The sequence below is a fragment of the Mus musculus genome, chromosome 4, assembly GCF_000001635.26.
Source record: "Mus musculus strain C57BL/6J chromosome 4, GRCm38.p6 C57BL/6J".
NCBI classification, from domain to species: domain Eukaryota; kingdom Metazoa; phylum Chordata; class Mammalia; order Rodentia; family Muridae; genus Mus; species Mus musculus.
In genome coordinates this window covers 100896059-100913801 of record NC_000070.6, presented here as the reverse complement: position 1 = coordinate 100913801, position 17743 = coordinate 100896059, and the positions used below count along the sequence as shown (strand labels likewise).

General features: G+C 43.9%; 1 protein-coding gene across 1 annotated transcript in view; it reads right to left on the bottom strand.

Annotated features, from left to right (window-relative positions):
• The window catches only part of Cachd1 (cache domain containing 1), a 227071-nt gene that overhangs the window by 89948 nt on the left and 119380 nt on the right, over positions 1-17743 (bottom strand). The window contains exon 3 of the mRNA NM_198037.1: positions 15997-16145. Within this exon, the coding sequence (NP_932154.1) occupies positions 15997-16145 (149 nt within the window). The remainder of the gene's footprint in view (positions 1-15996; positions 16146-17743) is intronic.

The following is a 17743-nucleotide window of genomic DNA, read 5'->3' as shown; positions in this document are numbered from 1 at the left end:
TAGACTTTTGGACCCTGCCTTTGCAGACATCAATGTATTGTTTTGGGGGCATGGAATCCGAGTTTAGCTGATTCTGAGAAACAAGAAAGCCCTTCAGAGTTGTCACAACGTTTAAAAATAAGTGGAGAGAATTGCTTTCTCCATGAGCACAGGTGCTCCATAGTATGTCTAAAAGACACGTAAAGACAGAAGGTGTTTGGATTCTGTTCACTGAAGACAGGGAGTCTTTAGATTTGGTTTGGGTCAAGAGCACCCAGGTCTGCCTGTAGTTCCTAGTGAGACATTGCCGTGTAAATTCTGAGCCCCCTTTCACCTACCTATTTCACAGTAGAGACAAGTGAAACCTAGGATATACAGCAAGGGAAGGAAGCCAAGGGGACTTGAATTCAGGACCCAACTCTTTGCTGAGACAAATAACACAACAGTCTGCTTCTAAATGACACAGACGGGAAAGCTCACTGCAAAGGGCTATTCAGGATGGTGTTGGACACACCCTGGCAGGGAACGTCTAGGCTGAGACATCGTCCCTGAGTGCCTAGACAGGGTGTCCACAGTCAGGAGATCTGCTTTGAGCCCCACCCTTGGAGAGCTGATATTGGTAAGGGTCTTTGTAAAATGAAAGCTGGCTTACTGGAAGCCAGGAGAGCAAGGACCTATCATTAGGGGTTTATTTCCTCCTCAGAGCAGATCTCTAAGAGCATTACTGAGAACATCTTCATAGCAATAAAAATGGAAGTGGTTCGCTAACAAGAGCACTAATCCATGCACCTTTGTTGGCCATAAGACAGTTTGACAAGGCAGTGTGTGTCATTATCGTTATGATTGCTATCTCCTAGGCTTCTCCTCTGACTGACACAACCTTCCTTTCTGACCACAGCAGACTCAGCACATGCTTGTCTGCTGACCCCCAGTGTCCTGTGTGCCTTCTCCTCAGGGCAGGCAACCTACAGGCAACCTACATTCCTCCTCAGCTCCTCTCAGGATGGCTTCTCACCCAAGCCCCTACCCAGCCACAACCTGAGTGCAGTTGCTCTACTTTGTAGTTACAATCCTGTGCCTTGTTCCTGCTTGTGTGTGTGTGTGTGTGTGTGTGTGTGTGTGTGTGTGTGTGTGTGTGGCGGGGGTGTGTTTTTTTTGTCTGCATTGTTTTATAATCATATTTAACATACTGCCGTTGTCAGGAAAACTGCATTCAAGGGGGCAAGGCAACCCTCTAGGGCGGTTCCTGTAGTCATTCCCCCAAGACAGCACTTTCTAATATGATCCAGTGGTGATTAGGCTCCATGAATACAACTTTCAGGGACAAGGGAACATAAATAATGAAATGATGCCATCAATAAAAATCCAAAATTAAGATGAGTAATTTCTCTTACTCATGTTAGCGCTTTCCACTCTATCAAATAAAGATTTGTTTGACTGGCAGGAGTGGTGCTTGCTCCCCTTTAATCCCAGCACTTCAGAGGCAGGGGCAGGTGGATCTCAGAGTTCAAGGCCAGCCAGTGCTACACAGAGAAACACTATCTCGAACCTCCCCCTCCCCCCAGAGGGGGGCAAAATGGTTATTACTGAGGAGGGTAATAAGCAGTTATGAAAGCCTGTAAGGCAACCTGGCCCCCGGCAGCTCTTGAATGGTCTTCAGGCTGCGTCAAGTTTCCTTGGAGTCCGTGCTGCGCCTCAGCCGCTGTGCATGCACCCATCTACTTTCAAATTCATGTAAAGCCTGGAACTAGGTCCACCCTGATGCTTTCTTCATTGCCTATGCCACTGATGAGCCAGTCAGGTGAGGAGATGGCTAGAGAAGGTAGAAAGGAATGGAGGAGGAGGAAGTTGGAGGAGGAATAGGGGGAGGAGGAAGTTGGAGGAGGAAAAGTGGGGGGGGGGAGGGGAAGGCGAGGGGAAGGGGGAAGTGTCTGGGCTAGCAGGCCAGCTAGGGGATTATCTCCCAGTTCTCTGCTCACACAGGATCAATGCCTGCTGTTGTCCGGACTCCAAAGCAGCTGAACTCTAAACAGGGGAAGGAAACCTGCTTAGTCATCTTGATCCATTAGTTACCTCCTGACCTAGGAAGAATGGTCACCGGCCCAAAGGCAAGAACACATTTAATGTACATGTGCAAGAAAAGCAATTTATAAAAAGCAACATGCTAGTCACTCGCTCAGATTTGGAGCCCATGGACATGAAGTTCATGGTTGAGATTCTTTATAAAAACTTGTCAGCTACTCCTAGGACTTACCTAAACCAATTTTGCAGGGAGGGGTATTTCAGCGGCTAGTCAGATGAATCCAGGTTTATAGAGAGGTCAAGAAATAGAAAAAAAAAAGCCCATGCATTTTCATATAAGATGCATAGGCGATCAGTTTAAATGGTTTGATTCATCCCATCCTTCATATTTATGACTTCAAAAAGAAAAAAAATCCTACCTAAAACTCCTTTACACCTTGAGTCTTAAAAAAAAAAAAAGATATTGGATTAAATCTGACTTCTCTGCTTATTTTCCTAAGATAAAGCCAGTGCCTAGAATCCAGTTTCTAGAGAAATGACTCCACCTCTCCCACACCCTTAAGAAAGAAAGGAGAGAGGGGGAAAGCCTGCCTTTCGGATTTGCTTTCATGAACAACTGATCGAACTGCTGTCCCGAGGGAGAAAACAGGGCTGTGACTCCCACTTTGATCTCTTCCCCATGGAGAAATTCACTCCCCTGCCTGCCTTGCAAGATGTTCATTTGATTGACGCTTGCTCTGATGTGCAAACTGCTTTGAACTTCAGACATTTAATTCCCATCAGGCTGCAGTCATTTTTATTCTCCTTCAACAGGATTTACAAGCAGGAGATCAGCAAATGTAGAAGATAAAATAAATTTGCAGAAGCTTTGAATCTCACATCAAAACAGTGTTCAAGTGACTTCCAATTGGATTCCGTTCAGCCCCGATCCAGTGTGTAAATCAACTTTCAGTGGAGTCCCGACTTAGAAAGAAAAAGATATAAAGGGAAGACAGACGTACACACCCCTTTTGGGCTTTACTTCCTGAATCTGTATCTTGGTCTTTGTCTAAATTCCCCGGGGAAGGTGATTTGCCAGGCAAATCATTTAGGATCCTGGGTTTTTCTGAACATTTCCAGGGAAGCCGACCCAATTTATCACAGTGCTCACAAAACCCAAACGCCTGGTGTGGGTTCCCAGGGTGGTGGTGAAATGTGGTATTGTTCATGATTATGTTTTTTAAGTCAATGATTTAAAAAGCAAATCCTTGGGGATTTCTCAGAAGAGTAAGGCTTAGAGTTCAGGAGTCCATAAGCAGAGCCAGAGTGATGGCGGCGGAAGGGCTGAGGGGCTTTTTCTATTTGTTTGTTTCTTTTTAATCACTGGTAAACTACAGAGACAAGTGTAAAAGTCTCTCTCTCTCTCTCTCTCTCTCTCTCTCCTTTCTCCCGAAAGCAAAGCTAATATCAGTTCTGATGGGAGTGGGGAGCAAACACAGAGACTCTCAATGGAGCTCTTAGGTCCAGCAGGCCCTGGCTGCCTGCTGCACTGCTGTTTTAAGAGCCACACACAGAGGAAACCATGGCACACACCAATAGCTTAAGGAGTCTCAAGGGAAGGTACAGACATAGGACTGCCTGTGCCTCACACACCCCCTGGCCCCAGTGACAGCCCGTAGTTGCTGGCTCACTGTCACCTGACAGGAGAGGTAGCTCCTCGCCACCATTCAGCCAGGTGCCCGACTGTTCATTGCTTCTTGGACTTGGCTGCTTTCCAAATATTTGAGCAACACCCGTTGAAAAGAACTGAAAACAAGGACTCCTTATCTTCCACTTAACTGCCCATAAGAATAAAGTTAAAACAAGAAAGAGCTAAGATAAAAATCGAACATCTGCATTGGCAAATATTTAAACTCTGAATGGTGGAGGAAAGGGGTAAGAATAAAGCCACTTCAAACAGGAGCTATCGAATTTATAAAGCCATTGATACTCACCTCCCCCAACCGAGCTCACCTAGTCAAACACCTAAATGAATGGGCAAACGGAAAAGCTGTCAAATAACACGCAATCACATTGCAAGAGAGGGGGTTTTCCCTCCATCTCCTCAGAGATGGGAGTGATAAGTCACATTCTTTTTGTTCTTATCAGCAATAAGGATTAAATCTCTGGGGTTCAATAATGGCAGAATAGAAACAAGAGATGGTTTCCAATGTCCTTGGATGGTGGGGCATTCAGAGCACAGGGTGCCTCCCTAAACATCACAGAGAACACTACATTCCTTCCCTACCATTTCCTCAGCACAACACATCACCAACAGGTAGCCTCATTGTGACCTTGGGTCACATATTCATATGTATATAGAAATTGATCATTCTGTGAAAAATGCTAAGCGGTTGGACAGGTGACATCTGGGAGACTTAGGAGGGAAGATATCACCACACCATTTATCCAGATCTTCTTCCTTAGCAGGCTGATGAGAAGACTAGGCACAGGAGAAAAGTATAAGATAAAGGACCATGCTCTGGTAGCACCCTGTGTGCCATTCCATGTCACCTCTGCCCACTGTCCACTTGACCTGCCGTCCCGTAGGATGGCCACACTTCACACTGCTATTTACTTAAACACCCCTCTTTTGGGCTTGGAAGACACAAAGAGGGGGTGCTCCTTCCCTGTACTTCTCTATGCTCGGGGGTCTTTCCCAGGGTCAGACCTATGAGGAACTGGTCACTATCGCTAAGTGAAGAAATATAGGAAGTTTAGAGGTGCATGTCTCAGGCTACCCCAGAGACTGCAATGTGTGTATTTTCCTCTTTCGGTAAATAGTGGACGGCTGTGGGCTGTACCACACAGACATCAAAGACAGTAATCAAGAACCTCAGAGAGCAGGTGACCTTGGAGATGAGCTAGTCCAGCTTTTAGCTTATGTGCACTAAGGGGAGAGGGAGGTCTGCCCAAACCACCCCGTTTTACAAAGGACATAAGCCATGCAGGGTGCGGAGTACTAAGGGCTGATGCGCCTGAGGAAAGATATTAGCCCTGTGGTTGAGGACAGATGCGCACACCATCAAACTGGATGAGAGGTAACAGCCAGAGGGGCTCTCCAACTTAAAAATGCTTTGCAATTTCAGTACCAGAAAGCATACAAAACAGCTTACGGGTTGGTTTTCTGCTGTGACAAGGGCTATTCTTTAAGCCTAGAATGGCCCTCTAACTAGCATCCCCTCGCCCAACACAAACACACACACACACACACACACACACACACACACACACACACACACACACACCAGATTTCTAAAAGAAAAAAAAAATCACCAGACCAATTCTACTTAAAATTCGTAAAAGGCAGAATGTGAAATCCGATACTGGATGCATCGAGCTGTCTATCATCCTTTGGTCAGCACAGGTAACAGAGAAATCTAAAAAGTGAGGTCATTGCTCAGCCCCCTGCAAGTGGATGCCTCTGGAGTGAAGCCCCTTCTTGCCAATAGTGCTCTCACAGATGCAGCTACAAATCCCCACCCCCATCCCCACCCCCACCAGAAATGGCACACACTGCTGCAGAAACACAGTTCTGGCTTCAGTCTAAGAAACAAAATCTAGTTGTTAAAATCTTTATATTCAGCTAATCATTTAAGGAGTCTTTCCACAGCCCTAAATTCTAAGAAGAAACATAATGTAGCAACTCAAAGCACAGGTGAGCCATCCTCGCTGCTATTTCACCTTCAGACAAGTTATTCCATCATTCTAAGAAAAACTCACGTGAGCCAGGCACGACGGTACATGTTTATAATTCTACCACTCGGGAGATAGAGGCAGGAGAATCTGAGAGGTCTGAGCCAGTCTGTGCTACACAGTGAGAGCCTGTCTCAAACAAGAGAAGAAAAGATATAGAAAGAAAATCCCATTTGGAATCAGGAACCCAGATTCTAAACCCACCTCCCAGAGCCCTGCTATACCTCTCTACACTGTTTTCTTCTCTTCAGAATGGAGGGAGGCAAGGCTACACATTAGGCAGAAACAGTTCCTACCCCATGGGACTCAGGAGGTATTGTTACTGAAATACAAATGAATGGAAACCATTTTCTGTAAGTTTCATATTATAACCGAGTAGGTTTTTTTTTAGAAATGCAAAATCTTTGTTGAATTCTTAGGTCAGCTCCAGGCCTGCTGGTACCAATATCCATAAAGCTTGGGTCAGTGCTTACTTGGCCTGCAGGTAGTAACTGCTGAAGGAATTGGAGATGGAAGGGCCGGATAAGCAAGGGCAAGAGACTTGAAAGGGAAGAATTTCCATCCAGTGCTTTGTGGACATAACACATCTTCCTGGGGAAGGAACAGGGCTTGAAAGAAAATTAAACACAGTTGTCAAAGGACCATTTCTTTGGCCTTGTGATCCAGAAAGAACAAAAGAGCAGAAGTCCTCTTCACAAAAACACCCAAGTCACAATGTTTCATTCTACCAGAAAAAGAGTAACAAGAAATTGAACCATGTCTTCATTTCCATGTATGCTACCTTAGAATCAGGCTTGAAAAAAGAACCCGGGTCAGCTGCTATGTCCAGAAATAGCATTATATAGAAAAACTGACACTAAACATTCTTGAAGTGACCTGACCACTATACGTGCATTACAACACACCAGTGTCCCGTATCAAGAGGAATGATTTCATGTACCAGGTAAAAAATATCTTTAAAATAAATGGACACATTTCCTGAACTACTATGCACATAACAGAATGAGGTGCAAATGTTTATGGGCTTAGAGTAGAAAGATGCAAGGGTTAACTAACCCCAATGACTTTTCTAACATCTCCAGTGAGTTATCATCCAAATTAGCAAGTCACAGTCAATTCATTCACACGCAATTCATTCACAGGCAACTCATTTTCCTTGCAAATCTTTAACCTTTATTTTTACTCTTCACAGATTTCCATCCTCTAAGAAACTCGATTTAAAAAATTAGAAGTATCTTATAAAATCCTCCTTGGGGCTGGAGAGATGGCACCATGGACAAGAGCACTGGACCATCTCGCAGAGGACATAGGTTTGGTTTCCAGCACCTACATGGCACTTACAACTGCCTGGAAATCCATTTCCAGGAAACCTGTCACTTACTTCTGGCCTCCCCAGACACCAGGCACACATGTGGTACACATACATATATGTAGGCAGAACACACACACACACTCACAAAAAATGAAAATAAATCTTTAAAAAGGTATTCAAAAATCTCCCTCCTTACCTAAATCTCTAATAAGCCTTAGTGACAGTGACATTGTCTCTCCTAAGACTGTGGACTGTGTTTGTGTTTCCATAGTCTACAGTGCTACTTACACTTTATGTAGCTAGTATTGCCTTGCAGGGTATTATTCCTCTATATTGTTGGGCGTGGGGACATGTCATAGTGCAGAGGTCCAAGGACAACTTTCTGGAGTTAGTTCTCTCTGTCCATCTCACATGGGTTCTGAGACTTAAACTTAAATTGTCAGGCTTATCAGCCTGACACCGTTTGTCTTTCTGTGAGGAACAAATTGGCCCCACTGATGGACATCTTGTCTCTTCACTATAGTTATTCTTCATTTCCCAATGGGTTCTCTTGACCAAATCATGAGCCCTATTGCAATCTGATTTGTTTGAAAACTTAGTGCGTATAGAAAGTGCTCTCCTACATGACTTGGAAGGAATCTCCAGGCCCCAGAGCACCTATCTCCCTTGCACTGGGCTTCAGCTCTGCCTTCCCCTTTCCCTAAGGGCTTGCTTTATGGACACCTGCTCCTTTTCTGCTCTGAAATATTCATCTCCTAGACCAATGTGCAAAAGTGTGGTTCAAGGCTCACGTTCTGTTCTACACCAAACCTGTTTCTCTTTAAAATGGCCTTTGCATTTCCTCACACTGGCAATAGTTTGCCTAGTTCATGCAGTGGGGCTCCTTCTCCATCTCTGTCTGAAAGTACCTATTATAATGCCTTGTGACTCTCTACTTTCAACACGATGTAGGCAGGTTTTGCGAAAAATGGTTTCTGTATATTCTGAAATATTCCATGCACACAATAAACTTATTAGATAAAAGTGCTGACTGCGATAACTAAGCAGTAACTTATGCTTCAAAAGACAGCTTGTAACATGGAAAGATGTCTAGATAAAAGCAGTGAACCATGAAGTGTCATAAATCAACTCGCTAACAAGGGTAAATGTCTGCTGGGTAATTCTGACGTCCATATTACTACTGGGAGTAGGCATATACTTCTTATGTCAATATTTACTGAACACAAGGTTGAGTTTGACAGAATCCTTGAACTTGTAGCTTAAAGATGAAAAGGTACACAAAATGCAAATACATCTTAGCCCCTGGTGCTCTCATACCCACACCTCTCTAGAATTATATCCAACCAGCTCCGACTGCCCCTCTCCCAAAACTCAAGACAATGGGCACCAGCTGCCCAGCGCATGGCTCTCTAGTTCCTTGCTTACAGAGAAGAAACCAGTCCAGGACTTTCAGTTGTTAACATGATTGACAAGTACAATCCTCTTAAATTTATGTCTCATTCTTTCATTCCCTTTCTCAAAAAGAAAAAAAAAATCTCAGCCTCCTCGTTGAAGTCGGCAGCATTTGGCTGTCTTCAATGCATCGGCGCTGGCCTTGAGTTCGCTCTTGGGAGCCTACAGCCCACTGCTCCAGATTGGCTGACCTGAGAGCTTCTCTGTAATGGAGAAATGCTTTCCCTCAGCTGCTTCCTCCACCACCTGTGCCACATCCAAGTCCTCCTCAGTGCTGCTAGTCAGTGAGGCTTCGAGGGTTCCTCATTCCCTCCTTATCTCAGAATGGTGAAATCCTTTTCCCGCTTCAACACCCATGCAAAGAATTTCATTATTTTTATCTGATTTTTCCCCCAACTGAATGAATAGGTGCTTTTACCTTGTAATTATCATTTACCTAGTTAATGTTTCAAAAAAATGTATATAGGATGCAGAATTTACTGATTTGAACAATATGAAGGGCCTCCTACTATGTAAAATGACTTTAATTAAAGAATAAACCCAAAAGGCAGGGGGAGGAGGGACAAGCAAACAAACCCTAGCCTATAACTCATCCCTTTCAAGGGGGAGGGCAGCAGAGACCAGAGGATGCTGGGAGCTGGCTGGCCAGCCAGCCCATCAGGCTAGAGAAACAGCAAGCTTCTGGTTCAGTGAGAGACCCTGTGTCAAAAAATAAGATGACGAGTGACAGAGAAAGATGTCCCGCTCTGGCCTCTGCATGTGTGGGCACCAAGCATTCATGGGTGAATATATTAGGCACTAAATAAATACCTTTTAAGAAGCTTAAAAAAAAAAAAAAAAAAAGCAAGCGACCTGGAGGATTAGAAAGGTCTCTGAAGCATACATAAAACATCTCATTTTCCAGATGAGGACAGTGGGGCCCTTCTCCTTCCCACAGAAAGGGCAGAGTTGGGGGCATCTTCACTGTTTAATTACATCAGCACAATCTGTCACAGATGGGCTTATTGGGACAGAAGACTGGCAGTGCTGCTTAAGCTATTTCTTTTGTGGTGAAGGGGAGCAGGTTGAGGAAGGGCAGGAAGGCCCAGGAGTAGAACTTCACTATGTGAAGTACCTGAGAACCCGAGTTCAATTCACCATGACAGTAACAAAAGCAAACAAGTAAAAAGACTTCTCTCTGATAATGAAGGGGTTCTGAGGAAACACAAAGCCCCTCCCCGCACTTGAAGCTAAGTCTATTTCCAACAGATATCAAGTCTCCTTAATCTACTGTGAATGCCTTAAGAGCCTACTCTAGGAATCCTAGTATTGATGAGTGAGCATGCTAGTCACTAAAACAGCATCTCCATGACTTGTTCCTGGTTCACAGGACACTGGTAACACTTTGATCCAAACCCACTAATAGAGAAACTGACCCGGCATCTAAGTCATGGAGCTTTGTGTGGAAGACTAGCTTTTTATGTGGAATGCCAAGACTCTATTCCACGTGGCTCAAAACTTTCCACAAAGAAAATGTGTATGATAACTCAGTAGAAAGGCAGGCAAGTACAAATGGGTACTCACTTTCAAAATGTGCGCTTTAATTAAAAAACAAAAAACAAAAAACATTAACATCAACTGTAGGTTATGCATCCTTTCTCTAAGGGAACCGGGGTTGGTTGGATGTATCAGCACAGCCAGGCTGTGGTATTGAAATATAACGTCAAACACCACTCTGGGTCTTCTGAAGGACAGACAGCTAAAGCATGGTATGATTGATGGTTTCTATATGCTTGGCACTATTAGGAGGTGTGGCCTGCCTTTTTGGAGTAGGTGTGTCACTGTGGGTGTGGGCTTTAAAACCTCCATCCTAGCTGCCTGGAAGCGAGTCTTCCAACTAGCAGCCTTCAGATGAAGATGTAGAACTCTCAGCTCTCCCTGCACCAGGCCTGCCTGGATGCTGCCATGCTCCTGCATTGATGATAATGGACTGAACCTCTGAACTTGTAAGCTAGCCCCAATTAAATGTTGTCCTTTATAAAAATTTGCCTTGGTCATGGTGTCTGTACACAGCAGTAAAACCTTAATTAAGAGTCATGGGTTCAGAGAAAGGTAGATTGCGCTCCATAACACAAGGCCTCATAGGTCCTATTAATTGGATGAAACCTTCCTAGAACATTGACCTCTTTAAGATAAAGGGATTCCCCTAGCATGTCACCTATGGACTTCAGTTGCAACTCCTCTTTGGGTCTCCAGCCTGTTGGCCCACCCAGCACCTCTGGACTTGGACCTACATTATCCATCTGTCAATTCCTTAAAGAAAATCACTATCTCCCACACTCAGACACCACCACCCCTACCCCTATGAATTCTGTTGGTCTGCAGAATGCTGGCACAGAGGGTTGTAAGTGTAGCTGGTAATGAGAGCTCTAAACAAGAGTCATGCTTCTTGCAATAGAACTTGGGTTAATTGGCCTACAGTACAATGTGGCTCAAGTCGCAGAATGGTAAGGTTTGCCTCCTGCCACCTTGAAGTTCTCACAGATAACTCCCAAGAATGGGCTAAAATTGGCTTAGAAATAGGATGGGTTCCATGGCCTTCTCCAGTGACTGCATGCTCAGAAACGCCTGAACACAAAGAGCTCTCAAAAACATAGTGGGAATCCAACTGAAAGGTACTTTCAAGAGTTTCTGCACATTTGACAATCAGTGAAGCTGTTAAAGACGCCCCTGATGAGCGTGAGAGAATTATCTATTCAGCTGAAGCTGCCCAGCTGTAGGGGTCAAGGTGAAGGGCCCTGGAAAGAATTGCTTACTAACTCACAGTGAGCACTGGTTTGCTTAGGATGCCAATTCCTACCACGATTAGCCAGTTAGCAAACATGAGATGAGTGAGTCCCTGCAGCACCGACTCCCCTCATCTCATGGAGATACAAAGAAGTAGAAAAGGTTAGGTGTATCTTAGTGTTTATTCTCTAATTTGTATTTTTTCCCTTCTTATAAAATGAAGACACACACACAGAATGACAATGGCAATAATATCTATAAAAGGAATTGGGAAAAGAAACTCACTTTGAAATAAATGTGGAAGATCAAATTATTGATTCAGTGCCATAAAAGGCCCACAGGCAGTGGGGCTTGTCCACAGACAGGTGGCTCTTGACACACACAATAAAAGCATTTGAGCTCAGGCCAGGTCTTAGGGACAAGAGCCTTAGTGATGTGCATTTGACGGCTGGGCTCCTGAAATCCTGAGAGACTAGGAAGGGGAAGGGGAAGTTGGCATAGCAGGGAATGCACGCGGCCAAATCAAATCTATGATGCAGTAAAGCCAGAGTTGAAAACAGAAATGTTAGTGTGAAACTGACCCAGGATGAAAGCGGAGGGAATGGCTTAGAGCAAGCAGCAAGCGGCTGGTGGTTCAGGAGAGTCTTGGAAGAGGGAATGACTCTTCCTGAAGGCAGGGGACTTCCAAGTGAATAGGAGAACTTCCTATGCCCAGGTGCTCTGATTCTTCAAGCAAAAACAAAAACAAAAACCCGGCCTTTGAATTTCCAAAGCACATAATTTTCCAAACCTCTAATGTTGACAATGAATTGTCAGGCATACAAAGGAGGAAAATCATTTTAAATATATCTTGGGGAGGGGGGGGTCGTCGTCAAAAAGGTCAGACATGATCCATGGCACAATACCATGATCACACAGCTCTTGGTACCTTAGCCCCCAGGCAATGCGATCGATGGAAGCAGAGAAGGATGCTGAATGCCATGGGCGCACGAGCCTGTGTTCTCAGGCCTGTTGGTTTTAGCATGTATGAGGGCAGAGGTTAGATCCCCAGGATCATTAAACAAGCAACAACAAACCCAGAAACAAAAGAACCCCTACACCTGTTAGGGCAAGGCAGACCCTGAAAATGAGCTTGTCTTAGGTTAAGCCTCAACCTGTTTGTTTTTTCGCAGTATTGAATGCTAAGACTTCGGATCATCCCTTCAATAAACACAGGCAGAGGGCCTAATCACTGTGCAAGGCCACATGCAAAACCAGCAACTCCCAAGGCTCCCGCATGAGAATTATCAGAGCTGACTAATAATCTGAGAAGGGAAGTATCAAACTCATCACAAAAATCAATTTTCTGCCACTTTGCAACTTTTATTTCCCTTGTGGTCACAAAATCACCTTCAGGTATGCTGTGCAGGGGACTCTGTATAACAGATTGTCTCTTCCTGCCATCCTTCCCTAGGGTCCCCCTCTTCTCCTCCAGAGGGCCAGGACTGGCCAAGAACTCACAGTCCTCCTGCTTCAGCTCAGACACCCGAGTTAGTAAGCAAGAACTACCATGATCCTATTGTAAAGTTTATTAATCATTCATATTCTTGTGTTTGTGTGTGTGTGTGTGTGTGTGTGTGTGTGTGTGTGTGTGTGTGTGTGTGTAGGGAGGTGCCACAGCATATATATGGGAGTCTATTGGAACAACTTTGTGGAGTTGGCTTTTTCCTTTTACCTGTATGGGAATCAAACTCAAATTGACAGACTGTATGACAAGCAATGGCTGAGCGATCTCACCAGCCTGCTTTCACACACCTTAGAGCTCCTTTCTAGAACTAGCTATCTTACACTAACAAAAAATATGTATTATTAAGTCTGAAGGGAAAAACAAACAAATATAGATGAAAAGTCAGTAGGACTGAAAAGCCTGGCCTGAAACAAAAAGTGAAGATATGCCATTGGTTAAAATTACTTATGAGTCCGGGTGGTGGTGGCGCACGCCTGTAATCCCAGCACTTGGGAGGCAGAGGCAGGTGGATTTCTGAGTTCGAGGCCAGCCTGGTCTACAAAGTGAGTTCCAGGACAGGCAGGGCTACACAGAGAAACCCTGTCTCGAAAAACCAAACCAAACCAAAACAAACAAAAACAAAAACAAACAGACAAACAAAAACAACAACAACAAAAACCCAAACCCAAAACAAACAAACAAAAACCCCCAATTACTTATGAAAACACTGCCCTGATTCTAACTCATCTTAGGAATGGACAGGTTCTAGAACAAAGAATATAGAAATGTTTATCTGGGGTATGATTGCTCCTATTTCTTATAAAAAAGTCTTGTTGCATTTGTATATGGCCAGATATAGGCCATGGGCACAGACTTGAAAGACTCTGCTTCTAGAACTATGTACATCTCAGAGTTCAGAACAGTGATTCTCAGTTTTCCTAATGCTGCAACCCTTTAACACAGTTAGTTCCTCATGGTATGATGACTCCCAATCATAAAATTATTTTCATTGCTACTTCATAAAATATAAGTTTGCTACTGTTAGGAATCACAATGTAAATATCAGTGTTTTCCGATGGCCTTAGACAACCCCAAAGGGGTCATGGCCCACAGGTTGAGAACTGATGGTCTAGAAGGACATCTGTAACAGTTTCGGGAAAATCTGTTTCTGCCTTGTTGTCTCTGTGCTGGAGACAGAACTCAAGGCATGTCTCATGCTGGGCTTCTATTGCTGAGCCACACCCCCACTCCATTAAGTACACTTTCCCAAATTTCAATCATTACTATGCCTATCCACTTCAAAATCTTACTCACTTAGAATAATTCACTATTTATTTGTTGTGCTGTGATATTTTCATAACAATGAAAACAAGCTTAGTATCCCATCAGAGAGGACATTGAAATAAATGCATAGGAACCCATAAAAATGCCCGCCTAAGGCCAAGCATGGTAGCACAGGCCTGTGATCTCAGCATGTGGAATGGGAAGCAGGAGAATTAGGAATTCAAAGCCAGTCTTGGCTGCATTGCTAATTCAAGGCCAGAGGAAGACCCTGCCTTACCTGCTCCTTCCAAAAGTTTGTCTAAGTACAAGCTGCAAGCTCTCCCCTGCTGCAGCCCTGGGAGGGAAGTACCCTCACTACTCTCACCTCACTGACTCAGACTTCATACGACTTCCCGAGATCAGTTCATGAGTTACAATTCATGACTGAAAACCAAACTCTTTCAGCCATGCCTTCAGCTGCCTTGTGGGACAGGGCGTTCCTCCAGTCTCAGCTCCACTGTGAATGCCCTGCCATTCAGAGCGTAGGCACTGGTGAAAGGGAGCCGCGGAGAAGGGTGAGGTGAATGTGCTTCTTAACAGGATCCTGCTGCGGCTAGGATGCCCACAGGAGCCTGATAGAAGGGACTGGAACAGGGAGCCAACTAAGGAGTCCTACTCTGGCTTCCCCCAGCAACTTTCTCCCATTTCCATCTTGAATCTTGGTTTAAACACAGAAACCCTTGCAATTGCTTTTAAAAAAGTATTTGTGTCTTACTAAAGGCTCAGACATCATTGATCACATCTTTTGACTATGCAGTTTTATCTCCAGAGCTAGCTGCTTTGACAAGAGCGTGTCGAGGCTCCAGTCAGCTACCCAGAATTAGAGCAGTATGCACCTCACTGTTTGGTATGGAAGGTCATCCGTGAGGGAGTACTCCTGTGAGGGAGCACTCCTTTGTATTATTAAGCCACTGACTGTGTGAATCTTCCAAGAGTACAGGGAAGATCTTTCGAATCTTTAACTAAACTACATGAAAAGCTCTTGGAGGAGAAACTGTAGTCTCTGCTTCATTACAGTAACAGAAAAGAACATTGGCTTTGTCACAGAGATGCCCAGTATCTCAGACCTGAAGTACCACATTCAAAATGGGAATCTCTGTCCTTATGTGGAAACACTTTGATAGAAGCCTTCCCAAACCTTCAATGCTTGCAATGTGTATATGTGTGCCGGTCACTATCACAAACCAGCTTCGACTGCATCTCATTATCACACATGCAAGGGTGTTATTCAATTTTCCAAACTAAACCCCTACTGGGAAACATCTGTAATATTTACATGCCTTTGCTCTAGGTGGTACTATGATACCTTTGCATGTGCGCCTTCACAAACAAGTCTGATAGAACCTTCCTGGTGAGACTCCTTGCTTTAGTGAATCCCAACATGGCTCTGGGTCATATTTTGCCCTGCTTGGTGTTCAGGATTTGCCACATAGTCTCATGATGTCTTATATAATTCTTGAGAGTTGAAACTCCTTTGCTCACCCCTAGATACAAACCAGCTCAGACATTACTGCACAGTTAATAAAACCAAGTGCCAAGTGCTGGAGGTGAAGGGGGAGAGGTGTGATTCCTGCACTGAGCAGCAGAGGAGGAAGGCAGGCAGGCTTACAGGCAAGGTGTGCTGTGGTACATTGAGTGTGTACAAGGATATGAAGTAACTATGGAAACAGACCTGAGGGAATAATGACTTCTTTTGGGAGGGAAAAAAAAAAAAGAAGCGTAAATGAACATTAACTGAGGCTCTCTAGGCAAGCAAGTAATGAGAGATTCACGGGCAGAAGCCGACAAGTTTAAATATAGAGATATTATGGTATTAATGTCTTGAATAAATGGAAAGCTACTATGTACTTTGTAATAATCAAACACTGGCATTTTGAATGTGGAAGAATAAGCAACCCAGCTCTTGGTTTATCAACAGCAGCAGAGAAGGCTTAAGTCTTACTCCATCATGGAAGGCGGAATTGTGCAGCAGTCCTGGATGGCGGTCAGCGGGGATGTCAGGTGGGCTGTATAGGAGGCTTCTACCACTTGCTTGTTCCGATTGACCACATCCAGGTAGCGGTTGAACTTCTCCCGGATTTTTTTGGCTAGCTGTGGATGACAGTGAGCACAATAAATTACCTATTTATTTCATCTTTCCTGATAAACTAATTAATTTGCATCATGAGATTCATACATTAAACTTCAGGTAACATATAAACGACACCCAGGTCATCTTTGCTAAGTAGGTGGGAGAAAAATTGCAAAACACCTGGACATCATGGTAGGAAATTTAGACAGCAATAAAGTATTATCATCTGCCTATTAAGAGAAGAAGCTGTATTTCCAACCCCTTAATTGTCCAAATTTAATGAGATGATGTATAACCGTGCTGGAAAACCGGAAATGAGGACTTCAGATATTATTACTGCCTGTGTGACAGCACACACTGTGGCTGAGAGCAAATAATGTTAGGAGAAAAAGAGCAAGAGACCTTTTCTGATTCTGGAGTCACATAGATGGGATGGGGACTAAATGGACAAAGGGAAGTGACACTTAGTGCTTTCTGCTGTGCAACCCTTGGGGACACCATCCAAAGTCTTTCATGGGAACAGCAATTCTCCAGGGAGGGTCAATGTAGACATGCATATTATGCAAAATGTATGATTAGAAATATAGTTGGATGGGACCCATTACACCGTCAAGATGGACAAATGTCTTTCTTAACTGCTGTGAGCAGAACCCTTTATCATGATTAACTTTCATGTGGGAATAAGGGAAGCATATCGGAGGCACACATACGGTTATCCCCTCCACTGCCTTCTACCAAATAGCACAGCTTAATTGTTGATCTCCAAGGAAAACCATGTTGTTTGTCTTCCCCTTGAACAAAATGTTACCCAAATGAGATGACTGATAGAATTATGGCTAATTGGTTTTGCAGAGCTATTCATTAATGGCACTCTAGCAGAGAATTAACCATCCCGCTGGGTCATGCAGCTCAGACAACCTAGTCGCCTATGGGCAGGAACACGGAGGCAATCAGAATATCTCCATTTGCCATTTTCAAGATAATGTTTTTCTCAGTGATAGTCACAAAGAAGTGAAGTTTGTAAGTTTTCCTAAAAATTATATTCAAAATGCTTAGAAAATTTTCTGGACCTAGAAAAGACTATGAAAGTAATTTGATACTGGGCCGTTCACTTGGCGAGAGAGCAGCTGGAGGAATGGAGAATTAATTTGATGATGGGTGGTTCTCTTGGCAAGAGAGAGGTTGAACAAATAAGTAATCCCCACACCCATCCACACTCCGACTCCTGGAACTGGACTTCTCACTGTACCCAGGTACAGGTCTTCTCTGTGGAGGTCACTGAGGTGGTATGCACAGTACACTTTGATTTCACACCTCAAGTGAGGCCACTAATTATGTTGTCCCATGTGGTAATGTTGAGAGACAAATCTGGGTGTCATAATAGGAACTGCTATCAAGTAGACAGTAGGAGCCAAAAATGTACCTAAACACTCTGCAATGCATAGGATAGTTTCCCATTACCAAAAATCATCTAGTCCCCAAATTTTCTCCTAGCAATTACCGACTTTTTTTTTTTTTGGTTTAGTAATGAACAACTTCCTTAAAAATACAATCTACCTATGTACCTACCTATCTATCAGTCTATCAATAAATCATCAGGTTGCCAGGATCAAGCTCA